The sequence below is a fragment of the Carlito syrichta genome, unplaced genomic scaffold (genome assembly GCF_000164805.1).
Source record: "Carlito syrichta isolate Samal-C Ts95f unplaced genomic scaffold, Tarsius_syrichta-2.0.1 Scaffold303019, whole genome shotgun sequence".
Classification (NCBI taxonomy): Eukaryota; Metazoa; Chordata; class Mammalia; order Primates; family Tarsiidae; genus Carlito; species Carlito syrichta.
The window spans coordinates 142,362-165,221 of record NW_007247115.1 but is presented as its reverse complement, the minus strand read 5'-3'; the positions used below and the strand labels follow the sequence as shown (position 1 = coordinate 165,221).

Here is a 22,860-nt window from a genome sequence, read left to right as displayed (position 1 = left end):
GCACATTACCTACAAATGCTTTTGAATACAGTGGCTTTTTAGTTTTTTGAGAAAACACTTTCTTTGTTTTCCATTTTTCAAGATGAAATCCGAGACACTGCTTCCTTTTGCCCTGACTACATTTTCTTTCAGTGCTATTCTCTTTTAAGAAATTCCCATCAGATGCTTTTTTTGAAAGGCGATGATTATAGAAATGGTTGTGCTATGATCTTTGTGTGAAGGTTTGCTCAACTTAACTGGCATTTATGAAAATAAGACAGAATATACCAAACAGGCATTTTCCCTTGTGGGCATACTTGGATTAGGAAAGTTCATTGCTGTATTCAAGTACCTCCGTCTCAAGTCATCTTTTTAGCCTTATGACCATCTCCTAACTGGGTTGTGGGAACAACTGGAGCCTTCTCCTCACTGTAATGCTGCCGTAGTGCTGCCGTAGTCTTTTCTCTAACACATAGTCATAAGCACTTTTTCCTCAAGATATCTTTCTTTTTTTTTTTTTTTTTTTTGAGTTGGAGTCTCACTCTGTCACCCAGACTGGAGTGCAGTGGCTGCTCCCGGCCACCGCAGCCTTGACCTGCTGGGCTTCGGTGATCCTTCCACCTCAGCCTTCCAAGTAGCTGGAACTACAGGTGTGCGCTGCCACGCCCGGCTAATTTTTGATTTATTGTAGAGATGAGGTCTCGCCTGCCCAGGTTGGTCTCGAACCCACGGGCTCAGGCGATCCACTCACCTCAGCCTCCCAAGGCCGGGATTACAGGCTGAGCCACCGAGCCCGGCTAAGATGTCTTTCTTATAACTCACTGACTATTTCTTTCTATGTAAGGGTATCAGGGCTGAGGGAGGAAGTTAGAAGAATGTGGGGCTTAGTGGCTTTAGTGGTATTTTGATAAGGAGAGGATCACACTGAGTACCCAAACTCAGGACTCGGGATTTTTTTGTAGTACTAGAAGTAGTATTGTTAGATAAACTCCTCTGAGTTTCCCTGGGAATTTGTCCCCATTGGTACCATTTCCTGTGTGTACTGGCCAGAACTCTTTTGGTTGCAAATGGCAGATATTCAGTTTGCACTAGCCTAAGCAAACAGAATGAGTTAACTTATGATATTTCTAGATGGTTGATTACCAGATAAGAAGGGCAGGGATACAGCTAGGCCTTAGGAACAATTGGAACAAGGGATGCAAATGTTATCAGGTCTTGCTTTATTACTCCTCTGTCCTCTTGGTGGGTTTGCTTTGTCTTATCATGGAAGACTATGGGAAACATGGCTGCTGCAGTTCTGGAACGTATACCTTACACCTTCATTTCACAAAGAAAGATTGGCTCTAAGGTCTTTTCAGTTCTGAATTTTAAAAATCTTAGCATATGTCTTTCCCTGGGTCAAGTATCTGTTTGGGGTCATCTGGCTGGGCAAGGTCAGATGGAAACATGGTGGCTGGCTCTCTAAGAATCATAGAGCAAGGTGGATATACCCAAGAGAAAGAAAAAGTGCTGGGTTGGCCATCCTAGAGAGTGCTATTGTAATGGAGAAGGAATTCCAAATTCCAAACATGTAGTTTTACAGTAAAAGTTTAGAGCATAACCCATCAATATATTGGAGATTTCCTACATTTGATGTTGTTTTCACTTTAAACTCCCCTTTCCTTGCCATTGTACACCTATCCGATACAGTTTTAAAAAACTGACCTCCGATGTAATGGGCAGAAGGCAGAAATCTTTTGTAGAGATTAGGTGAACATATCTTTGTGATGCTTTGAAAAGGTAAGTTATGAATACATTTGAATACTCATAATTGTTTTTGATAGACACTAATCTTTTATTACTGTTTTCTTTATTTCACTTTGAAATACAATTATATTTTGTTACTCGTCACACCATGTATTTTCGTTATTTTGTTATAACTAAGTTATGATGATGCATCACAAAGAGAATTCATTGGCAGAAATATTATTTTTTTTTTGGTGAGCTATTAGATCTCCAATCAGATTGTTCCGGGTTCAATTAAATAAAAAGAATTAATGTAATGCTATTTATGTATGGCAAAGTAAGCTTCATTGCAAAGAATTTAGCTTCCTTTTATAGCAAGTGAGAGAAAGATTATTTTGAAATTAGACTATAGGAATAAATGACTTGTCACAATTTTTAAAATATTTAAACAAATTCTGAATTGCTCAGCAAGTATCCAGAAACTTAAAATAAGCTTTAAAAACAATCACCAATTTTCCCCATTATCTTCTTTCTAGATGCAAAGCTCCTTTTTGAATGACACTTATTAAATGTATATTTATAAAGCCATTGCTATATCACAGGCACTCTGCTCAGTTGGGGATTTTACAGTAACCAAGACATCTTTCCTGCCTTTAGGAGGTCAAAGGTTAGTGTGAGACAGGAGTGGGGAAGACTAGCAACTACAACGAACTGTATATGAGTTAAGATTAGGGGTAAGCAGAGTGCTCTGGGAGCATCCAGAAGGAAGATTTAACTTAGTCCTCCTGGACCAGGGAAAGTCTTTCAGAGGACTCCACAAGGAGGACTAAAGTATGGTGCATTAGACTTCAACTGAGGGCAGTAATACCCCTTCCCCAAGGGTCTTTGGAAATACGTGTGGGCATTTTTGGTTGCATAATAATTGGTATTTTGTGATGTGATGGTGAGAATTGTGACTCTTAGTCCCAGGAGTGACTATAGCATCTTAACAGCATTTATTCCTGTAGCTAAATGGTGTCTAATTTGCATATCCTTAAACCAACAACCAGATGGTTGGGAACAGCAGGACTAACATGTATCTAGCGTCAATACATTAAGGTTAGCTAGTTTGCATAGGACCATTTATAGCAAGAGTGTGAACAGCAGCACTTCTTAGAGATCCAGTAATAGATCCTGTCACAAAAAGGGAATTCCCCACTCATTATTGTATAAGAATCCTGAGCTTTCAGAGCTCAGTGGCACCTGCTCTTCTTGTAGGGTGCATGCCAATAAAGCAACAAATGGGTCATCACAGGCAACCTAGAGATTAAGATATTGTGATCTTCCACCCAGAGCTCTAACAAAAGAAGTAGATGTTATGCCCACGTTTAGAAAATTGTAGTCTGGATAGATTGTATGGTTTTTAATTGGGATTTTTCTTTGTATATTAAACAATCAATCCTATAATAAATGTAAGTAATTTGTAAAGTCTGCTTCTGGTTGGTGTCCTCTTATGTCAGAGTCAGGGTAGTGAATGTAACGTGATAGATCTTACTCTGTGCCTAGCCCCTGCCCATGTAGCTCTAACAAATGAGCAGGTCAAGGCATGTAGTAAGTCCTGTTAGACATTAAGGCACAAATAAGCTTTTTGGGGAGACATAACTCTTTCTTTGACAGCTCTCCTATTTTTTCCTTAGAAATTGTCTGTTTAGACTTCTTGTCATTACTGGGGACAATTTTGGGAAATAGTTTTTCTTAGAAAGTTATGTATGTCTTCTAGCTTTCCAAATATATTTGCATAGAGTTATGAAAAATAGTCTTTAATAATTTAAATTTGTTTCTTCTATTTTGATAGTTATAATCTATTTTTAACAGCTTTATTAAGATATCATTCACATGCCACACAAGTCACCCTTTTAAAGTGCATACAATCCAATGGCTTTTAGTATTTGCAGAGTTGTGCATTCATCACCACAATTAATTTTTTTTTTTTTTTTTTTGAGTTGGAGTCTCACTCTGTCGCCCAGACTGGAGTGCAGTGGCTGCTTCCGGCCACCGCAGCCTCGACCTGCTGGGCTCCAGCGATCCTTCTGCCTCAGCCTTCCAGTAGCTGGAACTACAGGCGTGCGCTACCATGCCCGGCTCATTTTGATTTATTGCAGAGATGAGTTCTCGCCAAGTTGCCCAGGCGGGTCTCGAACCCACGGGCTCGGGCAGTCCACTCACCTCAGCCTCCCAAAGGCGCTGGATTACAGGCTGAGCCACCGAGCCCGGCTACCACAATTAATTTTAGAACATTTTATTCCCAAAGTAAATTCTGCTTCCCTTAGCTGTTACCCCCAAACCGCTCCCAGTTCTCAGTCTTCCAGTCACAGGCAACCACTAATCAATTTTCTGTGTATAGATTTGCCTATTCTGGACATTTTATTTAATTGGAGCCATGCAATATAATATGGTCTTTTGTGATTTATGTAATGCTTTCCAGGTTCATCTGTGTTGTAGGTTTTATCAGTATTTCATTTCTTTTTGTTGCTTAACAATAAAAATATAGTAATAATAATATTTCACTATATGACCATTATGTCCCTCTATGTTGTTTGTATCTCCCTGTACTTTTTCTTGATTTGTTAGGTAGGCATTTGTCTATTTTGTTTACTTACTCATTTGTTTCTCGGTTTTATTTTTTTTCTGCTTTTAACTCATTTAATTTTGCTTTTATCTTAAATTATTCTATCCTAATTTCTTTTGGTTTGCTTGTTCTTTTTCTATGTTTTTGAATTAGGTGTTTCATTTATTTGTTTTTTTCATTTTGTGTTTAATGATATGAGTGCTTAAAACTTTGCATTTTTTTCTGGATACTGCTTTAGCTATATCCTATGCTTTTTTTTTTTTTTTTTTTTTTTTTTTGAGGAAGGCTCTCACTCTGTCTCCCAGGCTGAAATACAGTGGCATAATCATGGCTCACTGCAGCCTCGATCTTCTGGGCTCAAGCAATCCTCCTACCTCAGTGTCCCAAGTAGTTGAGACTATGGGCATGTGCCACCACTCTCTGCTATTTTGCTTTTTAAATGTTTTTGTGTGTGAAGACAAGATCCTGATATGCTGCCTAAGCTGGTCTCAAACTCCTGGGATCAAGCAATCCTCCCACCTTGGCCTTTCAAAGTATTGGGATTATAGGCATGAGCCACTCTGACCAGCCTATATCCTGTACAGTCCATGTATATCCATTTACCCAAGGAAGATAACCCAAATTCCATCTAGTTATAGGTAAAAAATCCAGGGTCTGCTCATGTTGTACCATAGTTTCTTTATTAAGCCTAGCCGTGGCTCTTCTTGGTTTAAAAACCTGTAAGGCAAAAAGACAAGTTATCACTCCCTCCATATGCCCAAATTACAGTTGACCCTTGAACAATGTGGGGATTGGGGTAGTACCTAAAAAACTTAACTGCTAATAGCCTGCTATTGACCAGAAGCCTGGCTGATAACATAAACAATCAATTAACACCTATTTTGTATGCTGTATTATTTGTATATTTGGATGTTAGATGCTGTATTCTTATAACAAAGTAGGCTAGAGGAAAAAATGCTAGTAAGAAAATATCAAGGAAGATAAATTTTTTTTTTTTTTTTTGAGTTGGAGTCTCACTCTGTTGCCCAGACTGTAGTGCAGTGGCCACTCCCGGCCACCTCAGCCTTGACCTGCTTGGGCTCCAGCGATCCTTCTGCCTCAGCCTTCCAAGTAGCTGGGACTATAGGCACGTGCTACACGCTTGGCTAATTTTTTTGATTTATTGTAGAGATGAGGTCTCGCCAAGTTGCCCAGGCGAGTCTCGAACCCGCGGGCTCAGGCAATGCACTCACCTCGGCCTCCCAAAGCACTGGGATTACAGGCTGAGCCACCTAGCCCGGCGGAAGATAAAATTTAGTTAGTATTCATTAAGGAAAAGTGGATCATCATAAAGGTCTTCATCCTTGTCATTTTCCCATTGAGTACTGAGGAAGAAGAGGAAGAGGAGGGATTGGTCTTCTGTCTTGGGGTGGCAGACGCAGAAGAGGTGAAGGAGGTGGAAGGGGGGGGCAGGAGAAGCAGTCACACTTGGTGTTACTTTCATTGGAAAAAATCCACATATAAGTGAATCTGTACCATTTCAACTTTGTTGTTCAAGGGTCGATTGTACAATAGTGAGACAGGGGCCGGATGAACTATAATATGCACACCAGCTTGGGTAGAAGAAATATGGCAATGACAGAGCTATCTTTTGTTCACAGTAACCCTTAAATTCTACCAAGCAGACACTGTTAGGAAGCCCTACACTGGTATCAGGAATATTCTTTGATTAGACCCTGGTTCTGCTCGGTGGGAGCAGCTTCCCTTTCTCATTGCTCCCTATGGCCCTTGACTCTCCTGTGTGTGATCTTTTCTTTTCTGCGATTCTCCTTGGCCGTATCTGTAGTGATTGTTGTACTCTCTGTCCTCCTGTGTTCAGCTCAATTGATTCATTTTCTGTTCCCAGATGTTTGGGAGCCAAAGGATATTTTAAATATTGATCAGTTGAGGGATTTAAAAATGCAGACTCGTGGCTTATTTGGAAGTACAATTCTCAAAAACGTAGTTTCTTATTTAATTGAATACTGTTAGTTGCAACGGCTAGGAACTTCACCCTGAATTCTTTCTCAGTTCTCAGACTTGCCACATTTCTTTACTTTTTTCCCTTAAAACACCTTGAATGTCACTTTGAGACTTTATAGTCACAGAAGTCAGAAAATCTGAGATTTTCTGTTTGGCCATTTCCTTAATCAGATATTTGCTCTGTTAAAACAAAGTTTATGGGAGAGCCCATTGTTCTGGACTTGCCTCCTGCAGTAAAACCCAGCAGACCAGACACAGAATAAAGTCACTTATGCTAGATGCCACTGTACTTTTTTAAATAAAAAAATTAGTTAATTAATTTATTTTAGCGTTGAGGGGTACGTGTGAGGATTTGCTTCATAAGTAAATTGCATGCAGGTGAGGTTTGGGTTTCTAGCCCGTTCTCTCTCTCCCGTAGCCACTGTACTTTGCAACAGCTCAATTTCCAAAAAATAAACAAACACCAGGAGATTCCAGTCAACCTGAGTCAGCCTATTAAGGAAATCCCCCTCTGTTTTAATCCTACAAGGAAAATAACTTTCAAACGATCAATCCATTTTTTGTTTTCTGTTTTTGCTTTCTTCAGCCCTTTCCTGCCTACAAAGCAAACGTCCTCTGCTCAGTTCATTGTTTTCTAGAATGAGGAGCTCTTAATTCTAGAATCACAAATAAAAGCCGGTTAGATCTTTAAACTAAATTTGTTGTAATTTTGTCTTTTGAGGCTCTAATGCAACTTTATTGACTAGGAGGGTCTAACAATAGGATGAACTTTGCTGCAAGTCTGCGCTTTAATGGATCTTTGTTTTTGTCTTTTTATTTTTTTGAGTTGGAGTCTCACTCTTGCTGAGGCTGGAGTGCAGTGGCACGCTCACGGCCACTGCAACCTCGGCCTCCTGGACTCAGGCAATCCTTCTGCCTCAGCCTTGCAAATAGCTGGAACTACAGATACATGCCACCATGCCTGGCTGATTTTTTTATTTATTTATGGTAGAGACGAGGTATTGCCAAGTTGCCCAGGCTAGTCTTGAACCCCTGGGCTCAAGCAATCCTCTTGCCTCGGCCTCCCAAAGTGCTGGAATTACAGGCGTGAGACTCAGTGCCTGGCGGACCTTTGTCTTGAAAAGGCCTTTCAGTTTTCTCTCCTACTGTTTGGAATCTAAAAGTTGTTGACTCTTTTACATTTTAAGGCCCCACATTTCTGGAATCTTTCATTTCACTTTAATTTCTTCTAGAAAGCTAGCTAATTATTTCTTGAATTCATCTCATTCTTAAAAAAAAAAATCCTTGGCAAAAAACAGCCAATAGCAATTCACACAAAAATCAGCAGTTCTCCAATTTCTTTTCCAATCTCACTGGGTACACGATTTGATTCCTCACTTATTGTGGCTATGAAATGTTTGACCTTTCCCGTTTCCTATTTTCTTCTGCCTGGCTTTTAGCCAGTGCCAAGTACTTTAGTATTTTTGTTATAGCAGTGTCCACACCTGACTTTTGGTACTAATTTCTGTGTTAGACAAGCTAGTCTTAATCTGTATTAATAATACTCCTCTCCCAAATCTCAGAGAGATCACATAAAGGTTTATTTCCTGCTCATATGTGTCTATTGTAGGTTTCTGTTGGGGGTGGGTGGGTACTCTTCCACATAGATACCTTGGGACTCAGGCTGATTGAGTCTCCGTCATCTGGAAAGTCATTTATTGCTCTGGCAAGGGAGGAAAGAGTTGAGAATTGTGTAAGAGCTTTTGCTGTCTTAGCCCAGAAATGACACGTACCATTTCTACTTATATTTATTTCATTGGCAAGAACTAGTCAAATGACCCTATAAACTGCAAGGGTAGAAATTACAACCTCTTGTATTCCCAGGAAAGAAGGAGAAATTGTATGGGTAAGCACAATGTCTATCACATATAAAAGTCTTTCTAAACCGGGCTCGGTGGCTTGGCCTGTAATCCCAGCGCTTTGGGAGGCTGAGGTGAGTGGATTGCCTGAGCCTGAGGGTTCAAGACCTGCCTGGGCAACTTGGTGAGACCTCATCTCTACAATAAATAAAAAAATCAGCCAAGCGTGGTAACGCACGCCTTTAGTTCCAGCTACTTGGAAGGCTGAGGCGCTTTAAAGGATCGCCGAAGCCCAGCAGGTCGAGGCTGCAGTGGCCGGGAGCAGCCACTGCACTCCGGTCTGGGTGACAGAGTGAGACTCCAATTAAAAAAAAAAAAAATGTCTTTCTTGTAAAACTCTCCTCCTTAGCTTGGCTCTGGGGCTAGATTTCTGTTCCTCCAGCCCTGAAACCTTTTTCCACATGCAGTGTTGGCAAACACTCTGGGGACATCAGTAGCTCTGGTGGTTTGAAGTTCTGCTTATTTCTTTGGTTGATTCCAGGCTTTCACCCAAAAATTGGCCTGGAAATTCTTTACTGGATTTTCAGCTCTTATATACTTTTAATGTATCAGAATTTTTAAAAATATTTTTTATCTAACATTTTCTATTGTTTTTGGTGAAAGAGTTTATCTGTGCAAGCACAGAAAAAGTAATATGGTTGGCACTTGGAGAGGTTCCACCTTTGGGCAGTCTCATCGCCGAGACTTCTTGTCACAGCCTCTTGTCTGCACTTCTTCCATTTGGCCTTGACTGGCTCATGGCTGCTTTTGATAGCCCTTATATGTGATATAATCTGGAAATTACAACTTCTGGTTTTGCCAAAAATTTAGTTTGCTTTTAATTTTTTCATTTCCTTTGCTGCTTTTGAACCATTTCTAGGAAGAAAAGGAAAAGAACGTGCATTGGTGTAACCATGTTCATAATGGAAGTCTGCTTTAATTCTAGATTCTACTCATGAAAACTTGTTTTTCAATGTAAATGAACCAGTTTGTTCTGAAACCAAAGAACCTTGTATTACCTACTCCATATGTATAGCTCATGAAATCACAGAGGTGTGCATTACAATGGGCCTTAAGCTCACATATAATATATTCTTTTGATGTTGTTCTGGAGTAATAAATTCAAATGATTTAAGCCAGCAATATTAAGACAATAGGACTAGGAACTTACACAGGTAATCAGATGTCTCTCTTTTTTGTTTTATTTTGGAGACTGATCTCCATGTCACTCCATACCAGATACACTGTCAAATTGTTTTTAGACTACGGTAATTACTAACATGATATACTTTTAAAACTTCCTCTCTATAGTCCTACTCTTCCACCAAGCAGAGTGTCTTTAGCCAGCTATTGCAAGCTGTTTCTGTAGGGGAGGATCAAAGAAACCCCTTGAAGTATTCTGGGATTTGAAGATAATTGAGATCCGGGTGTCTAAAAATAGGGTGATAGAAATATGCTCTCATCCTGGCTCGACCAGGACTGTCCTGTCCTGGTTTTCACATTCCCAGTGTACTTAGCAACTTATTTCCCTCTAAAAGTATCCCAGGTGGGATTATCAATTGCAGTATCACCCCATTTAATATGTGTCCCTTCAGCTGTTTTCAAAGTCACGTGTTTGGGGGTTAGTTACTCAGATGGACGACATTTAATACTAAACAGTTAAGATAGAGAAAGCCGGCTGGGCTAGGTGGCTCAGCCTGTAATCCCAGCACTTTGGGAGGCTGAGGCGAGTGAATTGCCTGAGCCTACGGGTTCGAGACCCGCCTGGGCAACTTGGTAAGACCTCGTCTCTACAATAAACCAAAAATTACCCAGGTGTGGTAGCTCACGCCTGTAGTTCAAGCTACTTGGAAGGATGAAGTGGAAGGATTGCCTGAGCCCAGTAAGTTGAGGCTGCGGTGGCCGGGAGCGTGCCACTGCACTCCAGTCTGGGTGACAGAGTGAGACTCCAATGCAAAAAAAAAAAAAAAAAAGAGAAAGCCTCTGACTGCTGTATTCCTTTTGTTTCCTTCAATATTCTCCACAGAGCCTCCTGTTTTTTCTATGAAGAAAATGCATAATAATGATATGTCTTATTTACATGCCACTCAATATATGTTGAGGGAAGAAAATGACTTCACTTATCTGCCTCCGTTAAATGGTTTTCTTTTGAGTGCAGTTAAGTTTCAAATTCTGCAGTATCATGGTTATAGATGCACAAATCACATACAGCATGAAACACTTTGAGAAAAAAAAGTCCCTCTTGATAAGTCTGAAATGTCACCATCTTCCCCAAGAACATAGGACTTTCTTTATGATTCTGCAAATACACCTAAAAGTCTTCATATGTCAGTGTGATGGATATGGCACCAAATAACACTTCCTTGGCATGTAAATCATTTGCCCAGGAAATCTTTAAAGAGGATTGTCAGATGCCTCTTTGCAGTCCATGATTGTATTGATTTTATGCTTTTTTGTGTTAAGGAATATAGCTGACTCTCAAGGGTAATTTTCTTTTAAAGTCCTAGAGAGCAGATGATTATGAAACCTAATAGAAAAGGCATCTTTCTCTTCACATTTGGGCTAGATTTACATCAGAAAATACAATAGCTGACAGTGTCATTGTGAACTACATTAATCATTCTAAAATTTAAAATTAATGTATTCTGCCATCTGGAGTCTTAACTAAACATTTTAAACATCTTTGAAATCTGCAAAGAAAATATATCTCTTGTCAAGTAACCAGAAGCCAGAATTCAGCTCAGATTTTCATTGTTTTGATGTCAAATATTGCTCAAATTCAAACCTCTTTGCAATCAGTGGTATGCATATGTATGTTGAGAGTTTTCCCATTCGGCAAGTAGATTTATAATTTCTCTGGAGACAAGTCAGTGTTTAGCATTTCTATATGCAGAATCATTCCTTCTTTATGTGTGCTTTTGCAGGCCGAGCCAGGATACTCTTTATTTTTATGGACACATTTGAAAGGCTTTGCTTTGATCATTTATATTAAGGTGACAGTAACAAAATCTAAGAACATTCATTTAATCAATCAATCATTTAAGACTTAATGAGCATTCACAATGTGTCAGACTATGCTAGGCACTGAGATCATGAAGATGAATAAAAAATAATCCCTATGTCTAAGAAACTTTCAATCTAATGAGAAGGCAGATACATTAATGGGTAATTATAAAACTATGTGAAAGGAAGGGAAGTGATAAAGATATGGGGTTTTTTTTTGCAGCCTCCCACTTGCTTCCCTTGTATAAACATATGATCATAGAAACTACAGAGTGTGACCTTGTCCCTTTTTCCGTAAGGAGAATACTATGGTCTAACCCCAGCCTGTACTCTACTGACAAGGAGCTGCACCCCTCTGGCCTGGGACAGACTGGGGGAGCTGAAGGTCCCTGCATGACCCACAGTTTTGGAGTCCAGTTTGTTCAGTTCTGCAACTCACTTGGTGAATTATAAGTGTTTACTCAATGATGATTCACAGATCCAATTTGACGTGAAATCACCCAACTCTTCTGGTGAGAGCCCCGAGTTTCCAAAGTGTCCAGAAACAGATTCTGCCAGTTTACTTGATAAGGCATGACACCACATAGGCCCAAGGGCATCATAGTAAGAATGGGATCTGAAAGGTTCAGGTGATTGTAGGGTTGGTGGCTAGAAGCTATACACTAACTGGCTATTTGGGCATTTGTCCAGAATGGAAACTGCTTGTGCTGGTCTTTGTCCTACTGGATTTTATTGACCTTAATCCTCTTTAATTCATCCAAGCTCCTTTTTATACAGTTTTCAGCTCAGATTCTATCCTTCTTCCTGTTCCTCATTCTATTTACAGTGTCAAAAAGTCAAGATACATTTAGTTTAAGGCCTAGTTTTATTTTATTTGTGATTCTAGAATCTGGCAACACATCATTCTATGCAAGTAGAATGAGTGTTCCATTGAGTTGAGCAAAGAAGGTTGGTTTTATAGGCAGAAAGGGACTGAAAAAAGGAGAAATAGATAACAAAAACCAGGTTGGTCATTTCAGAAGTTACTTTCCTTATAGTATTAAAACAGAGGGGACTTCCTTATTACACTGACTAAAGTAGACTGCAATTTCCTGGTTTGTTGTTGTTTGTTTTCAAGCAGACCCATTTCAAAGTTCAGTTCGATTATATGACACTTAGCACGAGTGATTCCATTCTGGTTTGGTCTGGTCTGGTGGGGCCTAGTGCAGAGGCTAGTCCAAAACTCCTCCCATAAATGGTTTAACAATTATCATACGATTTCTCTTATAGAAGCATAGATAAAATGAGCTTCATTTGCTTGTCATTAAGTATGTCTCATGTGAGGATTTCTCGCTTAAAGAAACTGTAGTATTCAGCTTTAGGCTTCATAGAGCAAGATTCTCAGAAGAAGGATCTGCTTCTCAAGAAAAATTCTGATTCTGCTGGCAGGAAGTCCTGTGGGCTTGCCTCCCAGCAAGAATTGCACCCTGTACCTGCATACCTGGCCTCTAAGATACAGCTCTTTCTTCAGTCAGCAGCACAGAAAACATCTTTGGCCTTGAACTGATTGCTGACTAGCTGGGTGAATTAATATTTGCAAAAGACAGTTTGTAAACCAGAGCAGCGCTGGTCAAGGATGACTTTTTTATTACTCCAAGGTGATATACAAAATGTAAAGACAATGTAAGACAACAAAGGTGATAGATGATTATTTTATTTTGAATGTTCTTGTCAACATAAAATGTTGACAGCTTTATGTTGGTCTCACCCAACTGGGGAGAAGTTTGGCCGCTCCATGAAACACTTAGGTTTGGGAGCCACTAGCATTATGGGATGCAGCTGTCCTCTAGAGCTTTCTCAACCTCAGCACTATTATACTTTGGGTAGGATATTTCTTTGTGGTGGGGTGTCCTGTGCATTGTAGGATGTTAGCAGCTGGCATCTAGCTCCTAGATGCTAGTAGCACTCTCCTCCCTAGTAGTAATAAAACTGTCTCTAGGCCAGGCTCAGTGGCTCAGCCTGTAATCCCATGCTTTGGGGGGCTGAGGTGAGTGAACTGCCTGAGCCCGTGGGTTTGAGACCCACCTGGACAACTTGGCGAGACCTCATCTCTACAATACATCAAAAAATTAGCTGGGCATGGTAGTGTGTGTTTGTAGTTCCAGCTACTTGGAAGTCTGAGGCAGAAGGATCCTCGGAACCCAGCAGGTTGAGGCTGTGGTGGCCAGGAGCATGCCACTGCACTCCAGTCTGGGCAACAGAGTGAGAGAGACTCCAACTAAAAACAAAACAAAAACAAAAATCAACCAACCAACCAACAAACAAAATACTGTCTGTAGACATTGCCAAAGGTCTGCATTATCTGTAGGGATAGGGTCACAAATGGACCCCTTCCTCCAACTCAATTGAGACTCACTAGTCTACAGCAGTATTTTTCAAATTGTGGTCTCAATCCATTAATGTATTGTAAACTCAATTTAGTGGATTGACAACAGCAATACAAAATAAAATGTAAGAGAATAAAAAGTATTCAAATTCATGTTTTGCCAAATTTTGGTTTCAATTTTATGCATGGAAATACATATACATATTCTGGATTAAGATGTCACATTTTCCTTGCTAGGGTATGTGGTCAAAGAGTCTGAAAATTATATCTAGGCTGGGTGGCTCAGCCTAATTCCAGCACTTTGAGAAGCCTAGGCAAGTGAATTGCCTGAGCCCATGGGTTCAAAACCAGTCCAGGCAACTTGGGTGTGGTAGCATACACCTGTAGTTCCGGCTATTTGGAAGGCTCCAGCCTGGACAACAGAGTGAGACTCCACCTCAAAAAAAAAAAAGTTACTGCTCTAGAGGCATTCTACATTTTATTTTATTAAATTTTTTTCTCTTGAAGAATTTTTCTTGCGATAAATGACAAATCATGGCAAGTTGTTTGGTGACCGTAAATAAATGTAGGTAGCAAGGAGAGTGAGACTATATAAAGCATATGTATATATTTGCACCTTGATTATTTATATATGTATTTTTAATCACAAGGATGCTATGAAGCTTAACTAGTTTTGACAAAGCATTTAAAAATACCCAACTAAAGCATATCGTAGCTAGATACAATATCATTACACATAATAATATTTTGCATTTCTATGTCACTTCCATTTGAGACTCTAAGTCCATTGATTCATTTATTTCCTCCGTTTATGATTCTCAGTTCATCTCAGGGAAACTGAGGCACAAGCCAATGTTTACCTGATGTAATATAAAAAAGACAGAGAATGGATCTGGCCTCCTGTTTCCTTTACAACACCCTAATCATTTAAAAATATTTTTATACATAGTAAATGTATTTTACGCATAGCAAATATACATTTCTATTTTATAGTATATATTTTACTGTATTTTATATAGTACATTTTATACTTTTTAAACATCTACATTCTCTCTGCTATGCTGGTAACCTTTGGAAAGTAAGGTAACTCTTCTTGGATTGTAAATCTGTCAGAGCCTAGCAGGACATGGCCACACCGTTCGTGGGCAGCTGGCAGGCCTGAGAGATGCCAATTACATTGGCTCAGTCCTCCAAAGAAACGCTTTCATTATGGATTCATGTGTTTAATGCTAGGCTAATGGCTGCTATCTAAGGTTGCTATATGAAAAAGGAACATATCTGCATCTTTTGTAATAATTTAGTTATATAGGGTGTGATGATCAGGGCTACATGCTGACTTTCATGTTCTGTAAGTATCTTTGCCTTCATGGGCTCCTTCCTTCTTTAAAAACATAGTTAGAGGCCGGGCTCGGTGGCTCAGTCTATAATCCCAGCACTTTGGGAGACCAAGGCAAGTGGATTGCTTGAACCCGTGGGTTCGAGACCAGCCCGGGCAACTTGGCAAGACCTCATATCTACAATAAATCAAAAATTAGCCGGGCATGGTCCAGCTACTTGGAAGGCTGAGGTGGAAGGGTCACTGGTGCCCAGCAGGTTGATGCTGAGGTAGCCATGAGCATGCCACTGCCCTCCAGCCTGGGTTACGGAGTGAGACTCTGACCAAAAAAAAAAAAAGAAATGAGAGTTTATGACTGAGATGATATGCAGACAGGTATAATCTAAGATGGATTATATCTAATCTTTCTGAGTTAAAAATAATTGAAACATTTTTGTGGGTTCCTAAAAGTATTGTGGGCCCTGGGCACTATAGCACTATACCTTCTTCAGTGTCTAATGAAGAAATGAACCCTGGGATTAGTGCATTGAAATATTAGCTGATACTTTCCCCTTTCATTTGTATGCTATAGGGAGGTACTCTGGTTTTATTGCCTTGAGAAAGAATGACCCAGGGGGCAGCGGAAGAGTCAAATTCTTGGATATGGAGTTTAAAAACTTGGGTTTTAGGATGAGCACTATAGATTTGGGAAAACAGATGAAGAGTCAGGCCAGGCCACCCTGTCCCATAGTAAAGGAAGAATTAATGGACAAAGAAAAGAGAAAGCCAAGAGGGGAAGCTGAGACTGGATTTGTCTGAGATCCTGAAACTGAATTAAGATTCTGGAAATCTTGGAGCCAGATGGGATCGATCATTGCTTCTCTCCCTCCCCCACATTTCCAGGGCAGTATCTGTGGAACTACTGAAGGGTGGGACATTCACATGTCCCCAAGCCCAGAGTGTTGGGGAGGTGAAACACATTTTCTGATGGTGGGTCAGGTAAATAACCCAGTGATGGTGTCTGGGTTTCTTGGAACCTGGGTGGAAAGAAACTTGAGAAAGATGTTGATGGGCTAGAGCGTGGCACCTTGTGGCAAAGTGTACTCTACCCAGGACTCTGTAATAGCAAGACCAGCAGGACAAGAGACCTGCATGGATTCAAATGGAATACCACAGGAGAAAGAGGATGCTTCTGCAGATGCAAGCAAGAAGGAATGACAGCAAAGATGAATTCCTGTCATCAAGGCCCCCCACATACCCCTTCAGAGCTGGAAGAAATCCCGAATTGATCAAGAGTCAAATTTTTTCACTTGACAAAATGAGAACTTGGGAGAGAAATTAAGTTCAATTATGGAAAACTAAAGTTGCAATTGCTATATGCCAGGTTTTGGAGCCCAATTAGTAGTTACTACACATAGATGCTTACAGTGCTTTACAGCATATGAAGGACCTCCTACTTTATTTTTACATTTTAATCCTTATTAAAATCTTAAGTGTTATCATTTCTATCTTCATTTTATACATGTGAAAATGGAAACCACTTGCTCCAGGTCATACAGCTAGGACCTCATTGAATAAAGACTCAAACCCACGGTCCCATTCACTGTACCGCTCCTGGTTCTTGATGCTGTTCAATGTTCCCTTTAAGGACTTAGTGAGAGCTTCCTGTCAGGCTGTCGTGAAATGCTGGTAGGCTGCAAAAACGCATTTAGTGTTTTGCAATGTGATGCTCAGATGTAAGGAGGGAAGAGGGATCACGTGTGGCGTTCTGCCTGCTGGCCCACCTGGGGTTCCTTTGCTGCTAGGCTCTCCTACAGAGCTCTGCTCCTATACTCAGAGGTGGGGAGGCCGGTTGCTATGGGGATGCAGTACAGGGGCTGAGCCCCAACACAGTGGGATAGGATGGGAGGGAGACAGGTCCTAAAAGGTCTCATGATGTCGATGCTGCGTGTCCCACTGGGTTAAGGGAAGCTGTTCTGCTTCTACAACCTTCTACCCACACTCATCACATTGTAGATCTTTCTTGTAGAATTGTCTTGACTCTCTGTTCAAACTATAAGCAACTGAAGGCAGAACTGCGTCACATTTGCTCTCCATTGCATTCCCAGTACCTGGTGAAATGCCTGGGACTCGTGGGAGGCACGTAAACATAGTTGCTGAATAAATAAGCATATGGATGGATGAATTCTTGGATACCTGAGTATCCCTTAAAAAATCCTAGTCCTGTATCCCTTACAGGAAGGCCACGTCTGAGGAGTGCTTGGTCTCTGTGTCCTTTATTTCACTTGAGAAAGCTCTATCAAAACAGCTGCTTCTGTGGTCATCTACTTCACTTCCCTTTTCTTGCCCTGTGCCCCACATTCTTCCTTTCTTATTTTCGCTAACCACTCTTATGGTCAAGATGTTTTTGGTCCAGGAATGTTTTTCCCTCTTCCATCTACATTTAAAAAAAAAATTATAAAGATGTGGGGTACAATTCAGGATTAAGTATACAAACATTGATTATGCAGGTACTCTTGTTCTTCCATCTACATTTTTAAGAACTGTTTTATTCTAGCTTATATTTAATTGTCAGCTTCCTTTATACCCTCTTTAAAAGCAGGAAGCACAGGTAATAAATCAATATGAACAAACACTTTGCTGTCTCATTTTGAAAAAAATTGTAATTAAAATTCATGGTAGAAAGACTTTCTAAAGTGGCAAGTTGCCTTTCTAAGATATTACCATGTCTTATTTTAAAATGTACTGTTGGTAACTAATCTACATTATTAAATAAGACTCAGTTCACTGGAGTCACTGAATAATTACTGTGTTGGATAAGTATTGTTTTTGTGAGATTGTTAATTTTATCACATGTGCTAAGTTGCTTTTAGGAAGTAGTCTCAGCATTATATGAAAAGAGATGGAAAATACTTTGTATGTCACAAATCCAGTAAATTTATGTTTAAAAGAATGCCACTAATATTGTACATTTTCACTGGGTAATTTTTAAAAATTTAAATGAAATAAATACATATTAATAAGAGTTATTCCTTAATAGGCTCCTATTTTTTCTTTAGGCACTGTGACAGAGAATCTTTTCCCAAAGATTATGACATAGAGGGTCCTGAGGAAGTAAAAAAATTGTGTAATTCAACATATCGGCGACTTGGATGTGATGAACCCCCAGTAAGTATTTGCTGTTATTTCCTTTGTTTGAAGTCTGGAATCTTTGTCCTAGTGAAACACATGAGAACGAGAAGGGGGAGCATTTTTGCAGCCCCACCCCTCCTTAGCTCTGTTACTCAAGCAGGTCACAGCCACTGTGTGCTTCAGCAACACTGCCTGTGAAATGTACCTGCTTCATAAGGCGATTGGGGCAATTAAATGAGGTGAAATAAGCAGAGTACTTGATGCAGTGCCTGGCGCATAGCAGGTGCTTAGGGAACTGTTACTGTTGTAATGATGCTGTTGTGCATGCTGCAGTGGCATCTTGCTAGATGTCTCCTTTCACCTCCACAATGACCCTGTGAAGTAGGTATTATTATGTCTGAGAACCTAAATGTGAAAGGTCATGCCTGAGGTGGCAGAGAGAGAGAGAGAGAAAGGGAGAGAAAGAGCAAGGGGGGGGAGCGGGACAGCAGTGACCAAGCATTTGTGAGTGTGTGAGTTAGCTTGAGTTCACTCATGGGACCCACTGGAGAGAATCTACCAGAACCCCTTGAAAGAGGCTGCCTGGGGGTAGGAGGGGGGGGGGGGTTGGTGGTGCAAAGAGTCCCAGCACAAGAGACCCTCCCAATACCCAAAGCTCAGGGAAGGAATTATATCGGCCAGGAGGAGACTGACTTTCAGTAAGCTGCATTTGGAAGTCCTCAGTGAGAGAATCTTTGAAAACAATGACAAAAGACACTTCTCAAAGGAAGACATACAGGTGACCTACAAACATATGAAAAAATGTTCAACATCACTAATCATCAGAGAAATGCAGAGCAAAAACGCAATGAGATGCCATCTCATACCAGTCAGGATGGCTTTTGTTAAAAAGTCAAAAAACAACAGATGTTGGCGAGGAAGCAGAGAAAAGAGAATGTTCCTATACTTTTGGTGGAATGCAAGCTAGTAAAACCCCTGTGGAAAACTGTTTGGAGATTTCTCAGAGAACTAAAACTAGACCTACCACTCAACTCAGCAATACTACTACCAGGTATATACCCAAAGGAGCACAAATCACTCTTCAAAAAGTGTGCATGTTTATTGCAGCACTATTCACAACAGCAAAAACATGGTACTAGCCTAGGTTACTCATCAATAGTGGAATGGATAAGAAAAATGGGAGGCTGAGGTGAGTGGATTGCCTGAGCCCGCGGGTTCGAGACCCGCCTGAGCAGCAAGACCTCATCTCTACAATAAATCAAAAAACCAGCCAGGCGTGGTAGCGTGCACCTGTAATTCCGGCTACTCGGAAGGCTGAGGCGGAAGGATCGCCGGAGCCCAGCAGGCGAGGCTGCGGTGGCCGGGAGCGGCCACTGCACTCCAGTCTGGGCGACAGAGTGAGACTCCAACTCAAAAAAAGAAAGAAAGAAAGAAAGAAAAATGTGACACATGGAATACTATGCAGTCATAAAAAGAATAAAATCATGGGTGCAGCTAGAGACCATCATCCTGAACGAATTATCACAGAAGCCGAAAACTGAAAACCACATGTTCTCTCTAATATGCGGGAGAGAAACACTCTAAGCACACAGGCACAAGGAATGGAAAAACAGACACTGAGACACTCCTAAAGGGAGGAGATAGAGCAAGGGATAAGGGCTGAAAACATCCACCGGGTACCATGACCACTACCTGGGTGATGGGCACAATAGAAGTCCAAGCTTCACCATCACACAATGTTCTGTAACAAACCTGCACATCTACCCCATGAATTAAAATAGAAAAAAGTGTCCTAGAAGAGGAGTCAATTTTGAATGCCATCCAAGCCCAGGGGCACTGGGTCAAGAGGGCAAGGGCACTCTGATTTCTCCCCATCAGCCTGGCCCTAGAGGGGAAATGAAGGGAGACAGCCAGGCTCCACCCACTGCAAGCTTCCAGGCCTAAAGCAGGTGGCACCTCCTGTCTACTACAGTTATATATTTTGATTAGTTCACTGAACTTGAAACTTTCATAACTAAAATCCCTCTTGAGATTTGAAGGGCCCAGAAAACCATGAGACTTGCCTAAGATTTTCATGTGGGAGGGCAATGGAGGTTTGATTAAAATAAAATTGCTTCATGATTGCATCTTACTGATGCAATAGGACCAATTCAATAAGATGTTTACATTAAAAGTGCTTCATTTCATTCTCTGGACAACTCTTCAGGCGGGTATCAGACATGACCCACATTGTATAGATAAGAAAACTGGGACTGAGTGAAGCTTAATCACTGGTACAAAGTCAAACAGTTACAAAGTGTATTGAAAATTAAAATCCATCTTTCTTCTCTGGCTCTAAAATCTGAAATCTTAGAAACTTTTCCAAACTGTGTCTTGGAATACCAAACTGCTCCACTTCTAGCTCATTGGCCTTTTTACTCCTCACACTGCATCCTCTTTGCAGAAAATAAAGCTGATTATTTTTTGCTCTGGCTTGGGTATTGTATGTATCTCACTGCATATGTGTTGAGGCTTTGATTTCTTACATCTTAGCTATAACTTCTGTCCTATTTCCTGCATTATGTCCACACACATGCTGGCTAGCCCTGTTCCCATCTGTTTTCCCTCCTGAATGCCTCTTTACCATTTTTATTTTGTTTTGTTTTGTTTGTTTGCAAGATTGTAGCTGAGTGCCTGCTTCTTACGTCCACCAGCATTTCCACTGAGCTGATCAAAGGTCTTTTCGTTTTTAAATGCTGTTGCTGCAGCTAATGTGAACATCATTTGTGACAAAATTTAAAACGGGACTCTCTTTGCCTGCATTTTGGCTAAGGCTTCAAAAGTCTAAGAACAAAACAATAGCCTCATGTGCCAAAGTGAAGAAGTACACTTATGCAAAAGCCTCAAAGAAAACTCACATGAAGGATATAAGAAGATTGAAATGCAAGAAATCAAAACAGGAATTTGATAGTAGAAAGAGGGTTTTGAGAAGTGTGCTCTAAAGTCTCATCTGCAAAGCTCCTTAAATTTCTGGTGAAGCGTCAGACCCAAGATCTGGTGATCTGTCTGAAGAAGCAGAGTGCAGAGAGGGAGGCAGCTCCACGCCCCCCAGAGGTTGGGCAAGGATGTGTGAGTGCTTGGGTCCAGTTGTGGCTTCTGTGGTTCAGATATTGGCCGGAAGAGGAAGATGACAAGGAGCCATTTCAGAGTCCGTCCAAGAGCACCTCTTGTAGGGATAGGTGGGGAGCTGGCTGGATTTCCAGGGGCATTCAAGTCCAGCATCCTGTATGATGAGACAAGCCAATGAATGTTCCCAGAGGGGATCCCAAAGTCTACCAGAACATCTCAAGAAAGTTGACTTTGAACATTCACCCCGCCTGAGGGGGCCAAAGATAGACATGACTGGAGAAAACCAACACAAGATTACATTCTGCCATTCCTACAGTTACCTCTCTCTGCTTCCTCATATCCTCACACTCTTGGCATCAACCCTCAATGAGACAGAAGGTGGTGGGGAATAGGGAAGAAGTCCAAGTGGGACAACTGAGAAGAACCCAACTGTACCCCTGCAGTAGACCAGGCCAAGCAGGCCCCAGGTGGAGGAGTGAATCTTTAAATGAAGTTTAAGTTTATGTGGGACTGGAAAAATGCCAGTTTATTTATCTCAGTAAGACTCTTCAGGGACAGAAGTAGCTAGAGAATTTTTATGTTATCTGAAAGTGACTAGATAAGCCCTGGAACCTGTCTTATATTTCATCAAGGAACGCAAGAAAGGACTAGTCCCTCCAAATAACTATGGGTGGGCAGCGATGAAGAATAGATTTGTTTTCTGATTGTACCCCCTTACCAATTTCCACTTAGTCAATGAGCCAGTTACCTGTTTGTATGTAAAAGAGTAGCCCATTCTTATCATCCCTCTCTATCTCCTTTGCTTTATTTTATGGACTTAAATTACTAGAATATTTTAGACTTATTTGTCTGTCTCCCTTACTAGAATACAAGCTCCATTGAAAGCAGGACTTTGGTCTGTTTTGTTCCCTGTTGAATCCCTAGTTTCTAGAAGAATGCCTGGCACATAATGGGCACTTAATAAATATTTGTAGAAAGAAGAAAGGAAGAAAAGGAGGGAGGAAGAAAGGAAAGAAGAGAGAGAGGGGGAAGGAGGGAGAGAGAGAGGGAGGGAGGGAGGAAAGAAGGAGAGGAGGAAGGAAGGAAGGACTACACTCAGCAAACATTTTTTTTTTTTTTGAGTTGGTGTCTCACTCTGTTGCCCAGACTGGAGTGCAGTGGCCGCTCCCGGCCACCGCAGCCTCGACCTGCTGGGCTCCGGCGATCCTTCCACCTCAGCCTTCCGAGTAGCCGGAATTACAGGCATGCGCTACCACGCCCGGCTGATTTTTTGATTTATTGTAAAGATGAGGTCTCGCTGCCCAGGCGGGCCTTGAACCCGCGGGCTCAGGCAATCCACTCACCTCAGCCTCCCAAAGGCGCGGGATTACAGGCTGAGCCACCGAGCCCGGCAGCAAACATTTTTGAGGTCCCATTATTTCGCCAGGCATTAGCTAAGTGCTAGGGTAAGAAATATAAATCAAAACAAAGTTCACAGTGGAAATGGAGACACATAACCATAGTGACAAAGGATATGATTGATGCTATGATAGGAAGAAGAGCAGGATGCTGTGAGGTGCCCCCGAACTGCAGTAGGCAGTGGAGAGGTTCAGGGACTGCTTCCTTTGAGGTGCCTGAGCTGAATCTTAAAGAAACCATCTCTTGGTGAGATCTGGAAATATACCACCCAAGTTTCAGTGGTGGATAATCAGTTTTCTACGCCAGTGGTCCCTCAGGTTTAAAGAAACTGAGTGGGGCCGTGGAGGAA

At 41.1% G+C, this 22,860-nt stretch overlaps 1 protein-coding gene across 3 annotated transcripts in view; it reads left to right on the top strand.

Moving 5' to 3' along the window:
• The window catches only part of CUNH9orf135 (chromosome unknown C9orf135 homolog), a 77,101-nt gene that overhangs the window by 7,815 nt on the left and 46,426 nt on the right, over positions 1-22,860 (top strand). For 2 of the 3 annotated variants that reach the window (XM_008057459.2, XM_008057458.2), the window contains exon 2: positions 17,933-18,041. The exons of the other annotated variant lie outside the window; for it this stretch is intronic. In XM_008057459.2, the coding sequence (XP_008055650.1) occupies positions 17,933-18,041 (109 nt within the window). The remainder of the gene's footprint in view (positions 1-17,932; positions 18,042-22,860) is intronic. 3 annotated transcript variants of the gene reach the window in all.